Source organism: Cygnus olor, chromosome 2 (genome assembly GCF_009769625.2).
Source record: "Cygnus olor isolate bCygOlo1 chromosome 2, bCygOlo1.pri.v2, whole genome shotgun sequence".
Taxonomy (NCBI): Eukaryota; Metazoa; Chordata; class Aves; order Anseriformes; family Anatidae; genus Cygnus; species Cygnus olor.
In genome coordinates, this window is record NC_049170.1 from 92,868,753 (window position 1) to 92,891,871 (window position 23,119).

A 23,119-nucleotide genomic window follows, 5' to 3' on the forward strand; every position below is an offset into this window, starting at 1 on the left:
TCTCTGTCCAGCCAGATTTTAAACCTGGAAAGCCTGCCAGTTATTGCAAGTGTCCTGTCTTCCTTCACTTCCCTTGTAAACAGACAGACTGTTCCTTATGATCAGCAACATAAAAATTAAAACACAAGAAACTACATTCTCCATTCACTGACACACTCCCCACCCCTCCCCGAGATTTGGGATGGAAGCTTGTGAAGACTAAGGACTCCACTTGCTTACTAGACTTTACTTTTTGTAAATCCCTTTATGCATTTAAATAGTAGTTATTTTAGTAGTTACGTCATGATTATGATTTAATAATAATTAACTTAATTAATCATAAAATAATTATTGGTAATTTTATGATTCTGTATTTTCAAGCATTGCAAAGAGCAACAATAAAGCATCAGAAATTAAAAAACTTAAATTAAGAAAACCTGAGTAATTAATTTTGCATAAACATCTTTACATAAAGATACATTTTTATATACATTTACATAAACAGTGGGGTAACAGCATCGGTGGATAGGGGAAGAGCAACTGACATGATCTACTTGGACTTGTGCAAGACATTTAACACTGTCCCCCATGATATCCTTGTCTCTAAATTGGACAGACATGGATTTGATGGATGGACCACTCGGTGGTGGGTAAGGAATTGGCTGGACGGTCGCACTCAAAGAGTTGTGGTCTACAGCTCAATGTCCAGGTGGACATCAGTAACCAATGGTGTTCCTCAGGGGTCTGTGGTGGACCAGCAGTGTTTGACATCTTTGCCAGTGACATGGACAGTGACACTGAGTGCACCTTCAGCAAGTTTGCTGATGACACCAAGCTGTGCGGTGCAGTCGACACGCTGGAGAGAAGGGATGCCACACAGAGGGACCTGGGCAGGGGTAGTGGGTTTACGTGGCAAGGTTTTGGTAGCAGGGGGCCATAGGGGTGGCTTCTGTGAGAAGAACCTAGAAGCTGCAAGCTGTTGATTGCTTTTCAGGATTAATTGCTAAAGCAAGCTTAGGAGCATCAGAAAGTTAAATTAGGGGAAAAAATGGGAAATTAGGCCTAGAACAGACAATTAATTACCCGTTGCACATTAAATTTGAAAGATTATGGAAGTCTTCACAACTCATAAAGAATCATCCCAATAAAAACAAATCTGAACATATGTAAAAGTTAAATTTTCATTTTAAATATTTTTAAAGTCTACACTATATATTCATGTCTTTGATTACAGATAGATAGATGTCCATTAAAATCATATATGCAACAGGCCTAGGAATTTGGTCAGAGATCTGTTCCTAACAAAAATCCCATCCAGCTAATACAGACACATGCTGAGAAAATAACTAAACTGCATATATAAGAGCTTCTCAAGTCCATAAATCTCTCTCAAGTCACTGTCACAAGACTCACAGACAGTGAGAATTTTGAACTTCCAGACTTCTAAGCACCTTCTTCCTGTTCCCCAGAAGGGAGACTTCATGGGTCACTGGACACGCAGCTGTCTGGGACAGGAGCCAGGGGGCTGGGACTTTTCAGCCCTAGTAACTACAGTTCAGAGTAGGGAAATGCACTAGGTAAAGTTACTGTTTAGCTGAAGTAGGCATGTAAAAATCCGTTAAGAAACTCCTGCAGGAACACCATTTTCCTGTTCTTGGAGCACTTCTGACGTGACCACTACCAAAATTCCTATGACAGAACTGTAGCCTTATTTCAGTAAAATTAGTGCTACAGTCTTTCCCTTCCTGTTCATATAAAGGGGGCAGCATCTTAAGGGCACTTTTTTTCTCTGGAGTACCATGAGTGACTTTGAGTAAGCAAGCGCATGCAAACATGAAACTGAACCTGCTTCAAAGTTTCCATCCTAAGCACTTTCTACTTGTGATCACTCTCCTCCCAATCTTACATCTTCATATCCCATCAGAGCTATAAACACTGTACTGTCAGATTGAACTGTCCTGACAGACAAGCGTTTTCCTCAAAGCTAGAAGTCTCTTGGCTCTAAGTAGAGCCTGAATTCTTCAAGGGCAAATCTGTGATGGACACAGTAAGAGGAATTGCAACGTTCAGCCTTCAGCGGAGTCCATAGCCTTAATGCATGTATTTGTATAATACATACCTCAAGTATCTATTAACTGAAAAAAGCATCAGAAGGAGCATTGCAAGAGCACTAGAAATGAGAAAGCATCCAAATTAACCTGAAACAGATAGGAGGGGAATGGAGAGAGAAGAGCATATTCCTTCTGGGACACTGGTGTTCCCCACATTGCAAAATTTCATACCTACCTCAAATTGAGGTTCACAGTCCATAATCCTCTCACAGTAGGAAACAGAGGGAAGGAAGATACATTGGATGGACGAATGTTGATGCTACAACTTTCTCTCCAGGGGTTTGTGTCAAAAAAAATAAACCCAATCACTCTTCTTCCCCAAAGTGGCTGAAAAAGTCTCCAGCAAGCTGACTCAGAACACAGGTTGCACAATGCAGTTACACTGGGCAGTTTAGCTGTTACTCTCTCTACTTACCTTCTACTAAATATTGAAGCAATCTCAACATTTCCCCCACTCCTCAAGTCTTCCGACTTTCCCAGCCTTCCAATGATTGTTGAAAACCCACATCACAGGTTCAGAATGCTCTTCACCAAGTTCTTTTAATATTTCCAGGCTGAAGTTACTCAATCCATCAAAAATGTTTCCTGTCAGCAGTTGCTGTTTAACATACTAACTTGCTACCAATTAAGTAGAAAATATTTTACCATCATAATATATTGCACTATTTCTTTTAAAACTGTTCATTACAGAAGCAGCTCTATGGAATATTTCTACCCTTCATACAGTAGAGACCACTCATTTTAGCAATAACATAGATTTAATGCTCTATATTTAATCTATTCCTTAAATATGTGCTCACAAGTATTTTTTCCTACTTGTCCTTGTAGCAGCCAGTACAGACTGCCATCTTTTTTTCAACTTTCCAGATTTACCATTTACTAAATACATACTAGTTTCAGCTTTGATTTCCATTGCCTTCTTATCTGGACAATATTTTAAAATGAAATAGTGATTTCTAAATGGTATTTGCAACTGTTCACAGCCTTCAGAAACAGCACCTACTGCTTAAAAATGATGACTTCGCAAGTATTTACAGGGAAAGGCAAACATTGGCTCAGAAAATTGCAAGCATTACCTTTACGCATTTCTTTACGAATTATCATAATAAAATAGCTCTACATTATAACATCGCAAATTCAACATGCAAGCCTGGGGAAGAAAAAAAACCTGTGCAGGCTTGACAGAGCAGTCACTGGGCAAAAGTCAGCCCTGCACAACACACCAAAATCAGGGCTAGACAGTGCTTCAGTAGCATTATGGAGTGAAAGATAAGCCTAAATAAAGAACAGGAAACACAAATATACCAAGTAGATTACTCTTCTATTATCTAATCAATAACTCTGACTCCTCTTGGTTTTGTAGTTATAAATTCATCACTGCATTAAAATATCAGCAAGCTCTCAAAACAGATTAAGCATATTATACATAACCAGATTAGATATAGAAATTTTGGAATGTACTAGTTGTGCTCTCCAAAGCCTAAAATCTCTAATCTGTACATCTTGCTAGGCACCGCCATAAAATGCACTTGCCCTGTGCCAATAAGCGTCCTTCAGGACACAGAAAAACTGGGAGGAGGGACAAGGGGGGATATGTTGAAGATTACTACAAAATAAAGGTATTGGAGACAAGCATGAATTTTGCAACTACCCACACAATTTATTATAAAATAGTCTGCAACACAGCAGCAAAGAACAGTTCTTCAGGAACAATACTCAATAAAAGAAGTCAATCTTTTTACAGACAACTTAAAGACATCTTCATCAAAAAGATGGAAATTACTGAAGGAAACCAAGTCACGTTCACAGGCTGTACTTCAAACAGCCTATGAACTTACAGGAAAACCCCAACAAAGATATTAGCAAAATAATCTACTCTTTTAAAGCTGTTGGGTGGTATCTGAGAAAAACACAAAATTTCCCAATAAACTTGCTTTCAGTCCACTCTACCAAAATAAACTACAGAAAAGTCATCTAAAGACAGAGCATTTATTTTTAAGCCTGGAAGGATTATGAAATAAAACTTTATATGTTAGTCCAGGATAGCTTTGAAATCTTGACAAATAGATGGTTCTGTCACTGTCTTCAGTAGTGCCTTAGTATCCTTTGGGATCTTCCTGAATAGCTGCATCATACCTACAAGAAGGTTGGAAATAACACATTAGTAATGCAGGTAACTATCAATTCTTTCTTAGGCAAAATGCTAGTAAGTCATGAAATGAATACTAACTCAATCCAATAGAAAAGTTGGAACACCTGGAATACAAGGATAAAAAGGCTATAGTAGAATGTGCTATTCTTCTTCTGCCCTTAAACAGGGCAGGTAATTGCTAGTAAATAAAAAGGTTAAAAAGCATTAATTAAAACATTAACTATGGAAAACCAAGGAGTAAATTCCTCCTAGTACGTCCTTAGAACACTTGCTTGTATCTAATTATTTTTTTTTTGAAGAGTGCAAGACCAGTTACTCAATAACTATATCCACCAAAAATATCTTTTGTCAAAGAAATGTTACTCTGAAAGACCCTATTTTAAACTATGGTCATGACAAGTGACAGATCATTATCTAGCTGTTAATGTGTATCTACAGGAAGAAGGTATTCTCAAACTGTTTTTTTTTTCCCCCTCTACTTTCAGATACATCTTCAAAGTAGCCTATGTTTTGAACTGATATATATAAAGAGAGGAAAAAATAAAATCACATGGAGAAAGCACCTGGTGCTCTAATAGTGACTACAGAGATTCTTCCCCCATGTTTTCTTGTAAGACCAGATATGTTAACTGGGAAGCCACCCTTAAGGTGGAAAATTTTGGAGACTAAACAAGGCTCTTAAATCAGGAACAAATTTTTTACAACAGTACGTAACAGTTTTGAAATAAAGATCATCGAAGTCTACGGTCAATAGAAGTAAAGACAATAAAAAAGACTTTTTAAAGATTAGAAAGAACAGACAAAATCCTAGCAACCTAGCAATCCTAGTTTAGGTCCGTTACCCAAACGGTTGGTAAAATTGTCAATGGTGCAGAAAGGCAGAAGTGCTCAATAAACATTTGCTCTGTATTTAGAAAGATTACGTACTCCTATCTTATCATGGAAAAAAAAAAAAGACTCTTGCTCCTTTCCCAACTGGTAATAATAGGAGGGATGTTAAACAGTAACTATGTTTTAAGTGCTTAATTCTGAAGAATGACGACAACTTGTACTGATAAGTCACTGATGTTGATATTTAACAGGTTTTAGAACATGGGGAAGAACCTCCTCCCGAAAACCCCTAAGTTTGATATTGATTTCCAGGGAAAATAATGGAAACGCATGTGCAGGGACACAAGTAAAAAATTAAGTTGATATCAATTTCCATCAACTGACACGGTCTCACAGGTGCAATATGTTTTATATAGCTGATACAACTCCAAAATGACATCAAAAAGTGTAGTTGTTCAGTCAACACAGGTGCTATTACCAGCCTTAGTTATCTCCGTGCTACAGATTGCTGTGCCAAACAGAGATATTGAACTAGCTTCACCTTAGAGGAAGGCACCTGAGAACCAACGACTGTGCTGTCGCAGCTTCTCTGAAATCCACACATGCTGCCTGCTTTCCAGAAGTAAGACAGAACTTAAAAATACAGTGTTTAAAATTAGCTCTAGTATTTCTACACTATGCTCAGCTCCAAATGTCTTTACAGCATGGTGTTCTGATCACAATAACAACGTTACCCAGAAAAAAAATCTGATGCAGGCAAAACAAAACCTATGAGACTGAGCAGAAAGCTACCTATCAAAGTCTTTTCAAATGGATTTTTAGTTCCAGCACATTCAGTATCTTAATAAACTCATTTGGAAGAGAACAGAAATATAAACATGTATGCTCAGGTGACAAAGATAAATCTTTATCTATGATCAGAGTTCTCAGAGACAAGGAGATAAAGATGCACGTTCACATCAAGGTTAAGCTACACCTTATCACCACGGATCACAAGGCATCTTTGTACAGCTTTATAGTACCAGCAGACTGATGCCTCACCTTCCCTACTACTCATCATCTGGTGCCTTCTCAATTCTTTTTCAAAAAAACAGTTTGAAACCTCAACCAGCTCTTCAAGGATGGGAGAAGGAAGGTGGGAAGCAAATATACACATGGTCGAAGCACCACTCAAACTGCAGTCACTGGTACATAAGTATTCAAGCTGCATGACAAACTGACCCCCAAACAGCAGCCCTCCTGCCAAATTACCTGCTAGCTTTTCTGGAGTTTTTCATATAAGCAGAAACTACAGAAGTGCTTCACCAAGCAGTGTACGAACCCTTGATGCTTAGAAGGTGAACACGGCTACTGGAAGAACAGGTAAGACACCAGGGGGCTATAAGCAAATGGAGATTTCTCTGATTGGCAGCCAAGTTACCTGGGCCCCAGTGATCAGTTGACTGATCACAGCAAAAGCTTCCATCTTACAAGTTTCATAGTTAAACCAGCTCGCAACCTGCTACCTGTTTAGGTAGCTATTCGGCAAAAATCACTGAACCCTTTCAGCAGTCATTCAGCAGTGTACTTGAAGTCTGATATTTCCAAAAGAAACTGTGCCTTGCAGATACAAACAGAGTTGTTTTGACATTACGGATGTGAAAAACAGTTTCAGCCTTGGAGAATGTAAGGTTCATGGAAGAACGGCTGGAAATTACTCTTAAAAATGCCACCCTAACTTTCTACTTGCCTTTGAACCTTTCCTGCTCCGCCTCCGCCACACACAGCAAGTACACTAAACAGTCCTCCCCAGGAATTTAAGAAACAAGATTACTCAGTTTCTGCAAGGGCAATTCTCACTGCCAGAGGATTGATGTTGATAGATGGTGAGCTTTCCCTTCTTAGGTTAGAACTGCTCCGAAGTGCACAGGACACATCCATAGCTGCCAGGAACAAGCCTGGTACAGTCACAGCCATCAGCTTGTTTCCTGTGAATGTTCCAGTTTCTTCTTTGTCACGCTGTTCCAACAAAACCAAGACTCTGTGCATTCAGGCTTTCCCACAGGTCTTTGATATAGGAAGGAAATGCCTACTTCCAAAACCAGAACTGCTCTCTTTTTGGGGCACTGTGCCTCAGCACAGGTACCAAGGGAAGCTTGCAATACATTTGCAGATGACATAGAGGTTATTCTGAAACCAGATGGAAGAAGTTTTCAGTATTACGTAAGGAAAAAAGCCCAAGCAATGTCTCAGAGTGAGAATTATACAGTCACTGCTGAGACACTCTGGAGTAGTGGCTGTACCTGCTCTTCACTGAAGCTAAATCCAACAGCGGTATCGACTACTTCAGAAAAAGCTTCTGGTGTTCACTTTTAATATCTTAGAATTGAAAATTGTATTATTTCTGTGCCTAGCCTGGGTACAGACTACATGACCGGTCAAGGAGATGCAGTTGCTCAGAGGCCAGGCACACATTCAACTTCTTTCACCATGCAGAAGAGTCACAGACTTGCCTGACAAGGCAACTCAATGACAATGTGACAGAGCACAGCAAGTGCTTCTCTTTTAAAGCATTCCCAGTGACATTTTTAGGGGTAAGAGTTTACATTGTGGGAGGAAATTATTTTGTTGGAGTTAATCTAAATTTAAAAAAAGAGAAATCTGAACCTTTCTATTTCATTTAATTAAGCCTGCTGAGAATATGATCAACCCAGTCATATTAAGGTTTTTGAACTACACTAACTTGATGAGCACCAAGTAACATGTGCCCCCCTTAAGGCTCTAGAACATGCAATACAGAAAAACATACCACTTTAATTTGCCTATTTAAATGTAATAGATTTCATTAAGATGAGAAAGCTTGTTACTGTGCATTTTAGAACAACATTTCACGATAAGAAAACTTAAAAATCCATTAGATCACAAGTACAATTAACCAATCATATTTAAACGGTAAGAGTAACTGAATACTTACAGAGCCTCAGGGGCTTAAGCAAGCATTTGTAAACAACTTTGTGGTTTGACAGTTTGACAGTGAAGGCATGATAGCAGAGCCATTCTGCTGCCTCAGAAGGGAACACGCCAGATGCACCTCTGTTACCTAAAGTAAACCCTAGAGACAGAACAGGAAGATACTGAAAATTACGTGTATTCAGAAATATGTCTGACCCTCCCCTTTCTTTCTATAAAAATCAAGTTTTGTTGTTGTTGTTTGTTTATTTACTAAAAGCCTATGCAGTCAATGAAGTGTGCTAGGTAAGCAGAGGACTAAAAACTGAAACAATTTATTATCTTTAGGAAGCGGAGTTAAAAAATTGTTTTGTGATTCTTATTATGCACTCCATGTTTTTCACTATTGATCTTTATCTCAGAACGAAACGATCAGGATACACATCCAAGGCTATTTATTTATCTTAAAAACAAAAATATGCTACTTCACTGCTATTAACATACTGTACCTGGATTTTTAGCTTTCAGCATAGAATAGCAGCATGATGCATTCTCAGCAATGACTCTTAGGAAGAAATCAGGATTGTTCCTAACTTTCTGGTTGAATGGAAGTTGAAGAACACAGGCATGGAACCTGTTTGCAAAAACAGCCTATTTAATCACAAGTCATTTCCAATTTCAAATGAAATTATGACCATGTAACTTAGGCATTATACAACATTTAAAAGCACCAAATGGCCTTTAGCCAAATCAACACTGTTAGCATATGAAACATCTCCTATATACAAATCCATGGAGTGACACATGCTTAAGACATTTGTTTCTAAATTCTGTGCTGAAACAAGAGGTTAAGCTACCTCTTTCAGTAACAGAACTCTCTTCTGAACACAATGATTGTCTTATGTGGAGGAAAAGTTAAACTCACATCCTCACCAATTCTACTACCACAAACCACTCTGCCAGAGAACACACACACAATTTGAGAGAGGAAGTGGAGGAAGGAAAAACAAAAAAATCACCACCACCAAATCCCATTCTTCAGGAAAACAGACTTCCAAATGATTTAGTGTACCACAGATCAGGATACTCACTCTTGTCTATTTTGAAACTAATTCTATGGAAATTAATTGTATTGTATGCTCCCTTACACCTTAGCTTGGACATTTTAAAACTGTTGGCTTACATGGAATATATTGAATTAATACAACACCATTTTTTTTTGTAGTTACTTAATGTATATACTCAGGACGTTTATTAAATTAACACAGCAAAAGCATAACTACTTCAAGAAATCCTAAAATGTTTAGGATTTGAAGCGTTTACTTTTAAATATTTAAAGTATAAACATAATTATTGCACTGAGCCACACTGTTAGAATGCCAGACAGTTTTTTTAAAGGTATACTAAGGTAAAGACCTTTGTTAGTGTGTCACCGTAATAGCAAACAGAATTAACTTTAATTAATCATGTGCAACAACTTAGAAAATCTTACATCAGCCAAAACAGATGTGTTAAAAAGATTTTAAGGTATCGGTGCTGCACTAGATAAGCCCTATTACACTTCTTGGACATAGGAATTATACAGATGGGGTAATGCAGACCAAGGTGACTTTAAGAACAAAACTAAAGTGTCACTTCCTAACAAGTAGGAGCCTAACAGAAGAGCAACACATGATGTTTGTGAAGAGGGAAACACCTCATACTTCTTTTTTGTGCTAAAACAATGAACAATAACTCTTAATGGACTAATTTCTTCAGTCACAAATCAGAGGAAACAAGAAACTGACTTTTTCATTGCTTGGCATTCAGAAGCTGATAACAGGCTTAAACTCAATCAGAAAACATTACAAACACAAGCCTATTACCTCCTGTTGTCATCAACAGGGTTGTGTTTAACCAAAGGAAAAAAAAAAAGAAGACTTCTTAGAGCATAACACTCCCATGGCAACAACATAAGCATCCACCAGAAAGAGCCTAAATAAAGGGATTTTAGACCTGTGAAGCAGGGCACTACTTGATCTTTATGCTACTTCTTAGTCCAGGGATTCTCCTATCTCAGTTGGAGCAGTCACTGAAAAGTTTTTGACACACAGAGATGACTATTTTCTTCCAACCTGCTTAACAATTGTGATTTCTTTCCCTTCATTTTTGTTCAAAGTATTCATTTCCTCTGCCAGTCAAGAAAAACTCACAAAAGCCAACAACATTTTTATCAGCTAAGAAGTAATTAAGACATTATCAACAGCTAAGAAACTGCAATTAACTTGTAAGGATGAAACTTCACTTAAGGCAGAGCTATATAGGTCGAAGTTCAGTATGATTTTCACAGATAAGAAGTTCTAAATATAAACTGATTTATAAGTAATAAGGCTTCTCATCATCTTTCTCGGGCAAAACAAATTGTTCTTGAGATCAACTGTAAATACCCTGAGACACTGAAAACTCATTTAGTGAAATGTCACTTAAACACGCATACAAATATAATCCTCTACCTGAATCTTGTATTATGTACGAACAGGCCTGAGATGAGAATAATGTGACTTACTACTACATTTACCACTGCACATTTTTGTGGCATATTTTTTGCTAATCCATAGCTCCTCTGCGTGTCAGGAGAGTGTCATGAAACATTCACAAGACACAGCAACCTACCTGTAAGCCTGAAGTAAAAATATCTTGTAGACGTTAATGTAAACTGTTTTAAGGCTATTGATCTAGAACAGAACAGAAATAGAGCCATAGGAATATTTTCGTGTTACCGTATTATTTGTTCAACAGCGAAAGATGACAAATCTAGAGGAAGACATTTTATGCAATACACTTCCACGATTTTTATGATGTAAGCAACAATACTGTAAACAACAATGATTGCATAATTGCAATGATTGCAACAATGATTTTATGATTGTAAGCTACAATGGCCTCGAAAAGAGGGCTCAGTTCTGGAAGGTGCCGAGACCCTGTATGTTAGTTGATGCCAAGACTTCCAAATTGTGTATAATCTTTCAAAATCAACTGTTAGGTCAGAACTCAAAGCACTTTAATGGTCTTTATCACTGATCAAAATATTTCCAAACATTCACTTCCATAGTCCCACCTGTAAATCGAGAAACAAACCATGGCATTTCAGTTTAAGGACTGCAAGCAATTTGTATTTCATGTTTTTCCCAGCTGTTCTGTTTGAATTGAAGGAAAGACTTGATCTGATAGAAGTACAGGAATAACTAGAAAAAATGGAAAAGAAAATAATTAGACTCCATAGGCTAAGAGACTAGATTAAATTCTGTAAAATGAGGCTCATTTAACTTCTCATCTTACAGAAATGGTCTGGTAATCAATGAGCCGACTGCAAAAGGATGACTATAACAAAATCCAAATTAGAAACAGACTGGACATTGTGGCATTAAGGCTATTATCTAGGGAATTACTTCAGTACCTCAGGGAAGAAAAAATTGCCTTGTTATTTAAAATAAAAATAAATTAAAGGTCGTGGGCCGTTTCTTAAACTGGTTTTATTTCTAAAAGACATGGTCTAGCCAGACCGTTATTATTCACTCCAGCAATAACCAGGTAATACTCTGTGACCCATGAAATACAGGAGTTTAGGCTGGAAGCTGGCTCAGTTTACCTTGGCCCAACAACCTTTGTGCTCCAATTACTTATGTTGAGCTTATCAAAACCAAGGAGACCTTTCTAAGAAACAGCTTCAGTATTCTGTTAAACTTTTCTCTTTTGGAAGACTGCTGAAGAACTTCACCACTTGGGCAATGAAAAACATCCTCTTAATTCCTCACTTAAGCATATTCATGGGCTGTTCATATTAAAAATGGTCAACATCATAACAATATTATCATTCAGTTTAAATAGCTCTTTACTACTGTTCATCTTTAAGAAATGTCTAACACCAGTAGTCCATGAAAAGGGTCTACAGAGCTTTTCAGCGGGAAACATTCTCCCATCTTGAGTTTTGTGCTGGTTCAGTCAGACTGCTTTGTGCATATACCCAAGGATGCCAGTTTAAAGACAGGTTACTTCTCCCCTACACTAACATCTGAAGTACATCAGAGGGAACACCTTCTGGTGCTGAAAGGATTACTCACCCCTCTGGTGTATAAAAAATTAGTCACAACCATGTAGTTCATGTAATACTATTATTTTTAGTAAGGTACATAAAATAACACAAGTCCAGAACAGTTAGTGTGCTTGTGCATAATGATGAAAGAGGCTGAACTGAGGTGATCAAACAGAATTTCTCAGAAACCATGTAGTCACCATATGGTATATGACTTCTGTCCACTAGAGACCTGCATCACATTCGATGAGGTTAACTTCATGTGCATTCCACCAGGATGGAATGAAGAAAGTGACTGGCTGCACAGCAGAATAAAATGTTTAAGCTGTTGTATAAGAAACAGAATCGTAAAATTTATTTTGCTGTTAATTCAACTACACTATTCACAAGACACTCCCGTGTTTCTTGCATTGTGTATAAGACATGATACTGGAATTACAACTATATTACCTGGAGTAATCGCAGTAAACCTCAAGTGTCTGTGTATCCAATAATAAACCACACCATGGGATCAAACGACAGTTTGGCAGCTGTTTAAATTTGGAACATTCTGGGATATCGTCAACAGAAAAATTCACCACTGTCTTTTTGGGGTTTATTAAAAAGCCATACTCAGGTATACCCATTGCTAGAGTCCTAAAACAAACACAAACAGTTAGCCTAAGCCCTGACCAAAAAAAAAAAAAAAGAAAAACAACAAACAAAACCAAAAAATCCACAAACAACCCCCCCCCCCCAGCATGATGCAAACAATCTTACATGAAAGGACAGAAAGCCAAGAATAAAGAGAAACACAACCAGCTATTTAGGTTAATGAACATAGCTAGAAATATACAAAACTGAAGTTACTGGAGGTAAATAAATAAATAGCTTAAGGATATGGGTATAACGGAGAAGAGAAAAGCTTGTACAGGTTAATGCAAATGAAAAACTTAAGCTGTTAAATATTTGGGACAACCACACTCACAGAAAACATTGACATTAAAACTACTAGAATAAAGACAGATGAAGAGTTAATTGCTTCGGAAAGTACACAAAACCAAAGAGAATCCAGATAACTGGAACCTCATGTATCTGATGAAAAATCTTGATCTTTCTGCACAAGGTTTTGCCCAAATATCTCTATTGCCAGGAAGTCTGCTGATTACCTATCACGCTTTGGGTCAGCAGTGTCATCTCATGGACAAGCAGCAGTTTGTCCTGGTGATCTGGTGATTTATTCATGTGCAGGCTTCATGCTTTTAAAAGCGGAGAGGAAGAGGTGGGCTCTTATTGTTGGGGAGTAATAGATTTCCCCAGTTCTAACACTACATTAGAAAAACTGCTATTATTCCCTTTGTGGCAGAGAGCTCATAGGACCTGCAAGCAGCTCCAGAAAGAGGTTTTCTCACAGAAGAGGCTGCTTGTCCACAGAAAACCAACAAAGCTGCTGCAGGAGCTGACACAGAACAAAGATGCTGATAACTTCAAAGGGCAAGGCAGAGAACATCTGCAATGCTAATGTGAGTTGCATTATATTGAAAAGCCGTTCTAGAGATTAATAGCTTGAGGCATTCCCAATGTATTAGTTCTATTATTTCCAGGACTGTAGATCCACACATACCTAGAAATTTCCTTTTGTTCTGAAGAGGAACTATGGACAAATGAAGTCTTCAAAGCACACTATTCCACTGTCTAATGCTATTAGTGCTTCAAACTGTACTTGATTGATTTCCCCATCGCCTTACAGGGTGATCACAAAGCTGCATCCTTCCAACTATGAAAAGCAGGAAGCAACTGACTGCACTGCAGATGCTAAGATTTTCTGAAGCTTCTTCAGTCAGCAGCTAGGTCCAGAGTCAAAACCTCAGCAAAAATCTCCAACCATTTGAGCTGCAACAGGTTTTTAGTTAAATCAAAAATAAGTAAAATCAAACGTACCTATATGTACAGGCACGTATAAAGGAGATCAAAGCGAATAACCTATAAGGCGCTAATGCTTATTAGTTTTTTTTAATGTCATGAATAGCATACCTTAGAAAAGCTCTTGCCTGCATTAAATGTGGTGTAACCAGCAAAAAGTCATCAATGAGACGGATTAGTACTCTGTAATCAAGAAGAAAATGACATTAGTTTTGGATATGTAATCCTTCCAAATCTTTGTCGTACTCTTCAGAGAAACAATTTGCCCATTTTAATTCATAAGAACATAAAGGTTAATGATTTCCAAAAGCAGGTCTTATGGAGAAATTCTCAGTTCTGCTTCTTCCCTAAAATAACAAATTGAGAAAAAAAAGCAAAGGGGTGGGCTACATGAAATATGACAGGAAATTCCAGCACGCAAGGTACTCCCACACTAGCTTCTTGGATGCAGCATTTTACACTATTCAAGGGTAGACTTCACAATGTCCCAGCCCACTACGCAGAGAACGACAGTGCAAGGAAAGGAGGTCTAGTACCAGGTACACTGGCAGATATGAGGTACTTGATGTGCTCTAACTCTGTATCTTCATTTAACATGTGGTAATTTATAAAGCTGTAACTTGAATGTAAAACAGTCAGACAAAAGTCTACCACTGTAAAGGCTGGAATTTTCTTTTTCAACAGAATGTAAGCCCCAATCTTGCCCACATTTTTCTGATAAATCCTAACTAACAGATCGATTAGAGAGGAAGCTCTGGAGATCTTGTCCAGTCTCCTCTTCAGAGCAGGAATATGCCATCACCATGATCAGATCAGCTACACCTTTGTCTATCCAAGTCAATAGCCAGTTGTTTTTTGTTGATTTTTGTTTTGTTGTTGGCAGTGGTGATGGTTTTGTTTGTTTGGTTGGTTTTGGACAGCGAAGTGGAAGCATTACACGTAAAGGCCAAATAAAGCTATCCAAATCATCCAACAAATACGTAACATTCTAAAACCTGCATTATATAAAACCAGCTGCTACATAACAGGTGCATTCTTCTGAATCATGGTTTCTACGGTTCAATACGCATAGACAGCATCCTTTAAAAGCAAAAGAGGTATCTGTTCACATTCATATCATCAAAGCATCCTAAAGCTTATGAAAAGAATTGTATTACTTGTGTACAAAGATGTTTAAAATTCTTAGTCTTTCTATTAACCAGTGAGCCTTCCAAGAAGAGATACTGCAAGACTGATGCACTTCTCTAGAGTACCCCTACACACTTCTTTTACCTTGCTTAGGACAGAACTGACAGCAGTGGAGAAAGCTGTGTGAACAGGGACAAGCTTCAGGGGTGTCACCAAAGTCCAGCTCATGCTGAAAGACTTTAATCTTGGATTCAGCTGGTGATCAATTCATATGGAGATAAAAGGGACCCTAAATTTTTTTGTGTCTAATGAAGAGGCAGAACTTTCTGCAAAGGTCTTAAGAAGCAAGCACAAGCAGGGCCTTAGAAGATGTACTAAGAGCCACAAAGGGGCTTCTAACAAGGACCAATGTGCCTTTACACCATTCCTAAGTGCTGTGCTCTTTGTAAGTCTCCCACCCACAGATCTAGCAAAACTTTTTTCACCTCTTTCCTTCCCAATCTTATGAATAAATACAGAGATTCCCCCAAAAAACAGCTGCAGTGACACTGAAGCAGCACAGATCTTTATGTGCACCACACTCCTGCTGGAGAGTTGAAATCCTTGAAATTCAAAATTAAACTTGAGAAAACGTGTAGCATATATACACACACTATACATTATGCGCCACTATAACAGAGCATACAAAGAGCATCCAAATCTTCCTACCCATCCTGCTGTACCCCACGGAATAATTTGTTTTCCATGTCTCCATAGCACAAGCTGCAAAGCAAGGTTGACAAAAGGGAGCCCTGTGGAATTCCAGAGCACTGTAAGTAGTAACTACAATAGAATAAAAGAAAAAAAAAAAAGGAATCAAAACATGCAACAAAAAGACTTCAATAGCCATTAAACATTAATTTTTTCAAGTATAACATATATTTCAATAATAAACATGCCGAAAGCTTGCTAGTTAACCTTACCTAATTTTTTTTTCTTTCCTCTAAGAATCTAGATACGGCTCTAGACGTTTTAAGTTTAGCAGTAGGAAAAACAAACAAAAAAACAACTAAAGCACATTTTTCTTTCTTATTAACAAAGTCCAGTAGACAATTGTCATTAAATGAAAGGAACTTACAACTGATCTCAAACCACAAAGACTTTTCTCCTTTATAAAAAGAAGCTGCGGTGCCACATTTCATCTAAGCTTTATAACTCTTTTTGTCATTTCTTGCATAGCTTCAAAACTTAAGTGTTCTTGTACAAGAAAAGTAAAGTACAGGACAAATCTTTCAAACTATATTTTTAATTATCATCCAAACAGTTCCTAGTAAGTACTCACTAAAAATCCATAGACTGAAGCTCAATGTACACCTACAACAGGAATTAAATTCTGGTAGATTTTGATATGGAGAAGTTCTAGCTTCTCTTACAAGCAATAGACATCTCCATTGAATTCAAAAATAAACATTCATCACTATCAAAGCCTGCTAAGTTTTCTTTAAAAAGTTCTTTCAGCCACAGAAGTCGGAATAAGAATGTTTAACTACATGATATAATTAAAGTCAGGCTGTTTGAGGTGCTTATTCTTCATTTATACCAGCATAGCATGATCTAGCCATGGAAAAGATTCTTTGCTTGTGTGTGTATATGTGTGTGTTGTATTTCATAAATAAATCTCTTTACTTTTAGGAAAATTCCTTATTGTTTAGCCCAATAAAGCATTGGAACTAGTTTCCTGCATCCCAGCTAGTTTTTTGACCTTTACTGTAAACCACATTTAACTTGTCAGGCAGTTAATGCTAGAAAAGTTAATGCTAGAAAAATTTACAAATGCTCTTCTATTTGCATCCTTGAAACCTTTTTTTCCCTTCCCTGTATCCTGAGAGTATAACTATTCTAAAGTTAGTCTTTCAAAAGGAAGAAGCTATTCATCCTAATATATCTCACTCTGAGTTTAGAAATAAAAATATTAGTACTTGGTTTCAAGACTTGGTACACATTTGCCACCTAGAGGCAAACTGTAAATAGCAGATCAGCATTTCTAGGAACACAAGAAACCTGCGTTACACCCCCCCTCTGTAATAACACCCAACTCCTAATTTTGGAGTTGCCAGATATTTTAATTCTTCTTGTTCTTAACCTTGTATTTTTATTGCAACTTGCCAACTAGCAAGGCCATGGAGAAAAGGTTTTATTTTGCACTACAGGGAAAGGCCTAACAATGCTTTTGCATGATTGCTTGAATGTTCCCTTGCTTCTGGTTACCTCTGTGGATCTCAACTTTTTTTTTTTTTTAAAGTATTTTTCTTTTGAACTATGTCTGCAGTTTTAAATCAAGGTTACAGATCTACAGAACGATGCGTTCTTTGTATAATTAACATCATCCACGTGGGAAAGACAAATTTCATTCAAATATAAGTGAGTCCAAACCCTTCATGCTTTTATAAAGCTTAAATTAAATTGATAAATAGATTTCAAATTAACGCGAAATAAAAATCTTTAAAAGACAGCTATCAAAAATTCCCTGAGTCAGTTAAAGGTATCCCATTTAGCAGAAAAAAAGAAAACAACAACAAAAAACTTACACTACAAACTATTTTTTTCTTACCTGCGCCCAATTTCCAGGATGTTATTATTTAGCATTTGAAGAAAAAAATTAAACAGACTGGCACTTGTCTCATTGAAAGTTAAGCTCTAGAAATGGAAAAAAACAAAACAAGATTTGTACTTTAGAAATGTGCTGAAACTAAAAATATAGTATAAACTGAAAAGATGCATATTAACCTTCCTGCAAAGTTAGGCTGTAATAGTCTAGTTAAAATCTCTAAGGTAAGAAACAAAGCAAACACCTAAAATTAAAACCTGAATATACACCCTAAAAAGCCACTCACATCCAACAGATGAACAATGGAGGTTTCAGCTGGTTTTCTTTAGGAGAAAAGCAGTTTTGATTGGTGTTACTTGGGAAGTAGTCAAATATAACACCTAAAACACTTTTTAAAGTGTTGATTATTGTACTGTATTACAACAATATGATACCTCCCTCTTTTACTCACTTTCTGTCCAGAGGATCATTCTTCTAACTGTCCTGTTCTTTTTGATTCCACAACTACTGATAAACTCACTTGCCAGTTCTGCTGCAAAACAAATCCTTTGCCCAACATTAGAAATGATCCATGCATGGCAGCCCACTCAATATTTATGAAGCCTTTTGTGTTAAAAACATGTAATAAAAGCTTAATTTAGAGCAGTTTATATTCCTTTAACAATGATTGCTCGAGAACTAAAGCAAAACAACTCCCTATGTGCATAGATTAACCATCTGACAAATGCACCCAGTTTTTGAAAGTTCTGTGAGAACACAGTATTGAAATGCTATCATGATGTATTCGGGGCATGGAGATCCATGCTGGCACAGCATTTTTCTCATAACACTTTATTTTTTAAATCTCACACAAATGAAAAAGACAGCTGCTGTTCATTTAGTATCTAACAGTTATCTAAATTAGATGTCCACTGGAAGGAGAACGAAACAAAATACACATCACGCATACAGCTGGTTTTCATTTTCATCCACGTACTCATTAGGCTCTATTTTGCAGGATCCTGGAACTGTGCACCACTCACACTGTACATTCTAGCTCTATGTAGATTGTACACTACCATTTTACTTGTATGTTAGAAGCATTAATTACTCTACTTCCTAATTCTCCACTGGCAAGTGAAGAAAAACTTGACAGAGTAGCCTGTAAGGAAGAAAACTGTCTGCTCATCTTGGGCTCAGGATCTTTAGGTTTTTGATGTGGTGCACCATGATGCCAAGCAATAAAATGTATTAAGAAACTGACTGGGCACATCATCTATTTCTATGCCTTTCTGTCACATTCCTTGGGCTGAAGGAAGTCTTGAGAACAAACATTATTTGAAATTAATACACTTCTCTGAAGCACGTGAATTTAAACAACAGAAGGATGCTTGCTTCTTGCAACACTGCTAGCTGGAGTAAATTTAAAATATATATAATTTTTAAACATACTTTGAGTTAAAGTAATCCCTTCAAACAAAAAATACAAGTTGATCTTGTTTTATACTGCACTAACTCCTGTGAAGACGAGTTCATTCTAATCAGCCTTGGAAAGTAATCATTAAAATAAGCTGATTTTTTAAAGTCATTTTTCTGTTAAGTGAAGCTTGCTCTTCGGGGTGCCATATCTATTCCCTTAGTTGCTTAGCTTAGAATACACTTTCCAGTTTCTTACTTCTGTACATTTTGGACAAAGCATGCATTGAAGCCTTTCTTTACTTCATTTGAAAACTCTTGCAACAAGTAATGAAATTCATTAGGAATGGAAAAAAAGAAAATGATGGTTCAAATAGAACAGAATAGGACAGAAATGAGAAAATCCAGGAGAAGCCCAGAATGACATTTTGTCAGAGTTCTTGCCTCAGGCATCACTTCCACTGAAAGCCTGTTAGAAACATTGAATTTTTCTATGGAAAGTGCTTGGTAACTAGAAGACAGGTCACATCACCATATAATATGTACATTCATTTAAACAAACAAAAAGAAACCCTAACTCCTCCTCTACTACTTCTGTAGCTTTCCCTTTCAGATGAAAAGAAGCCTCCTAATATTTACCTGTTCAACTATTATTGCATCTCGCAATGAGGTACTCTCATGAAGCCGGGACACAAACTGCTTCATGTCTGGCGTAAAATCCTTGAAAGTAGAAACCTGTATATTAAACAAATAAATGACAAAAGCAAAATAGAAGATTCATTAGCAGACAGAATTTATTCAGTGAAGATCGAAGGCCCACTCTTACTGCATTGTTTTAATCTAACAGATCTGTTATTGTTAAAACGAAATTTCTCCCTTGTGTCTCTCTGTTCCCACAACACATTTTTCTTTATTTATTCTTAGTAACACTGAAGCGTAAAAAGCAGTTTTGTTCCCTCCAGAAAATTTGTTTCCAACAGTATTAAAATGTTTTATGAAGTAATTACCTAATTCAAGTTTAGACACACACAAAAAAAGCTATAAACAAACATATTCTTTGGACAGAAACATATTAACAGCAGCATGCAGAAGAAAGTAGCAAGTCATACATGTCTCCTATATAATTTCCTGGCTTTTCCACTTCCAGTGATCATAACCACTGCATAGCGCCGTATGCAGTAGACAGTTTTTTTCTCAGGTTTTAAGACGTGTGAAATCACTTCCACAAGTTTATCGTGAGGAATGCTATCAAAAGCCCTGGACACATCAGCCTGAAACAGAAGAAATAGCTTCCATTATGCTCCGTATCTTATGTTCCATATTCACCAATATCACCATAAATGCTGTGGCGGTATGGAAAAAAAAAAAGTTACTGTTGTAGTATACAAACACGGCTGAAGCAACACATGGGAGTGAAATTACATCATTATTTCCAAATGTGTGACAAAGCTTAACATGTGTGACATTGCTTAACTGAAAATACTTTCCTCAGCCATCAGTGAGTTTTCCCTTGCAGGGGACAACCAAACCATCACTTTCAGAATAATCCTTGTTATTAGCAGAAGAAGGTAGAGCAGGTCCTACGCTCATCTGTACTGCGTAGCACTCTTTTTCATGATTAAATACTAGTGGAGATGAAAGGTAGCATACTGAAAGTTGCACATGCAGCCCTAAAACTTACACTTAACTTTCAATCATTTAACTGAAGTTTACTGCTAACATTTTTATATATTTAGATATTTTAAGAAACCTTCCTCTCCATACAATCGTGAAGATGACATCTTACAGACTGCTAGAAAGCTGAAAACTTAGATGTTTTGCCTCTTCTAAATCTCAAGTTGCAATTTTAACTTTGCTTTTTCTTGTCATTGTCACAATTCAAAACCTTCTGAAGAAGCAAAAAAATTAAAAGAACTATGTCAATAACACGATTCTTTCGTTTGAAAGTTAACGAAAAAATTTCTGAAAATAATTTTAGGACATAACACCTGGAAGAGAAGCCTCACTATATTACCATAAATCTGTAGAGTTTTATATAAATCACACCAACTCAAAGCTATGCAACTTTTTGTGCTTCAGCTAGACATTATTTAACACAAGTGTTAATTAAAAAAAAAAATCTTCAAATAATGAGATATGACAAGCACTCATTTTTTTCAAGCAGAAGAGTAAATTTGCTGGAGAGACACTAGAGCTAGGATGTTTATCTTTAACAGACACTGATTGTATGAAGAGAAAAGGCACCTATTTATCACGAGACACTGAATTTATTCAAATGCGTACACCCAATTTTTCCTGTTTTTAATTTGAGAAAATGTCCCTAAAATCCTATTCAACTTTACATTTTTGTCCCAGTTTTATACTCAAGTAAATGTAACTGCAGAAACAGAGTGTATGTCCAGAAGCAAGAACTGTTACATGACAGAAAGATGAGCAGAAAAATATCAAAGTAAAGGAAGGGCTACTGTAGGAGAAACAAACAAACCAGTCTATGTTAAGTATGCACAAAAACTGACTTTGGAAAAAAAAATAATTATGCACTTACATCACAGCTATCTCAGTTGTAAAACATCTGCACTAGTTGACTTTGCAAAGTTAGGTTGAATACTGGATTAGAAAAGGCGTACCTTTACATAGTAGAAATGAGGAATTTCACCATCTGATTTAAGAACCTTTTTAACAAACTTCTTCCATGTCTTGTAGATATCATCTCTCCCAAACACTGAAGAGCCGATGAAACTGGTGTTTATAGTTCGTTCATAATTTAACACACTAAATAGATTTTTAAGTTGCGTGTTGTAGTGATTCATCTAAAGAGATGAAAAAGAATCACCCTGAAGTGTGTTGAAACATTCTAAATTCTGTACAATACATACATTTCTCATTTAGATGAAATATGAGAGGAAAATTGTGTATTTACTGAACTTTTTTGGTCAAATACAGTTTTCAGAAAGCCTGAATATAGTGGTAGTAACTACTTGGAAGTGACAAAACAGACTCAAAGACGTTTTGGGGAATACATTTAAATCCCCACCCCCCTTTTTTTTCCTGTACTTAACTCTTGGCAATCAATGTCTAACAGTCATGGACATAAACGGACGGATTTCAGAAAATAAAACCACCATAAATTCTAAGGTAAGTTTTCTTAAATATCATCCATTCTCTCTATTGGAGATTATCACCACCACCACAAGAATGGCTAAAAGAACATGTGCCTGAGACCTTAAGCTAAATCCATTTGCATCATCAGTTGAGCCTTCGGGGACAATTTATGCGGGTACTTCAGCAAAAATTTAACTCTCTCAGCTATGGGAATAGTGAAATACGAATTTAAGATGAAAAAAGTAAACCTGCACACTTGCATACTAATGAATTTTTAGAACTTTGGATAAGTCCCACAAAATGTATACACAATAAAAAAGGTTTCTTAATCTCAGTAGTATTGTCATGATCATGACACAACTGCATTTAAACTACTCTCTGGAAGCTTACCAATTCATCTGAAGAAATTTACTTTTACACTGAAAAAAATCAATTACAGGTGTCAGCAAAAAGCTGGAAAAACTTGAGCACACAAAAAAAATATTTAGTGTGCTATTGTCACTGACTGCAGAACAACATGATCCAACTTTACTGTTTTGCATAAGGTAAGTAGTTATGTTAATTCATTGGCTGATCTTGCAAAATATTTTTGACTAGTCCATAAAAAAGACTGCTGAAATTTAAGACATTTTCCTGAATCCAGTGATTCTGGATTTCAGTGATTCCTGAAATCCTGTGATCTCTTTTCCGGCATAGGGCGTGTTCCTAAGAAAAAACAGTCAGAAGGGTAGAGATGTAGCTCAAAGATAAATAGAAGCAGCAAGAACAAATTATCAGGAGAGAAGTTCCTCCTTTCTTTCTTAAGAGCACGTCCCAAACGGTTGCTTTAACACCTTTTCACTAAACTGATGGCCATATGGGTGTGTGTGGGTAAATCAATACGAGACAACTAAGGCTTTAGAGTTCAAAAGCCTGAACTCTTGCTCTAGCCT

The 23,119-nt window shown here is 36.8% G+C and overlaps 1 protein-coding gene across 2 annotated transcripts in view; it reads right to left on the reverse strand.

Moving 5' to 3' along the window:
• Positions 1-3,734: 3,734 nt before the first annotated feature.
• Positions 3,735-23,119, reverse strand: part of TERT (telomerase reverse transcriptase) — a 31,799-nt gene continuing 12,414 nt past the window's right edge. The window contains exons 5-16 of one of the 2 annotated variants that reach the window (XM_040549071.1): positions 21,713-21,895; positions 20,195-20,356; positions 19,725-19,820; positions 17,694-17,779; positions 15,812-15,925; positions 14,087-14,158; positions 12,524-12,709; positions 11,099-11,225; positions 10,654-10,715; positions 8,511-8,635; positions 8,027-8,164; positions 3,735-4,226 (exon numbers count right to left, since the gene is read on the reverse strand). In XM_040549071.1, the coding sequence (XP_040405005.1) occupies positions 4,123-4,226; positions 8,027-8,164; positions 8,511-8,635; positions 10,654-10,715; positions 11,099-11,225; positions 12,524-12,709; positions 14,087-14,158; positions 15,812-15,925; positions 17,694-17,779; positions 19,725-19,820; positions 20,195-20,356; positions 21,713-21,895 (1,455 nt within the window). In that variant the 3' untranslated portion in view covers positions 3,735-4,122. Of the gene's footprint in view, positions 4,227-8,026; positions 8,165-8,510; positions 8,636-10,653; positions 10,716-11,098; positions 11,226-12,523; positions 12,710-13,751; positions 13,946-14,086; positions 14,159-15,811; positions 15,926-17,693; positions 17,780-19,724; positions 19,821-20,194; positions 20,357-21,712; positions 21,896-23,119 lie in introns of those variants that run through there. The other variant, XM_040549072.1, reaches the window with a different exon arrangement.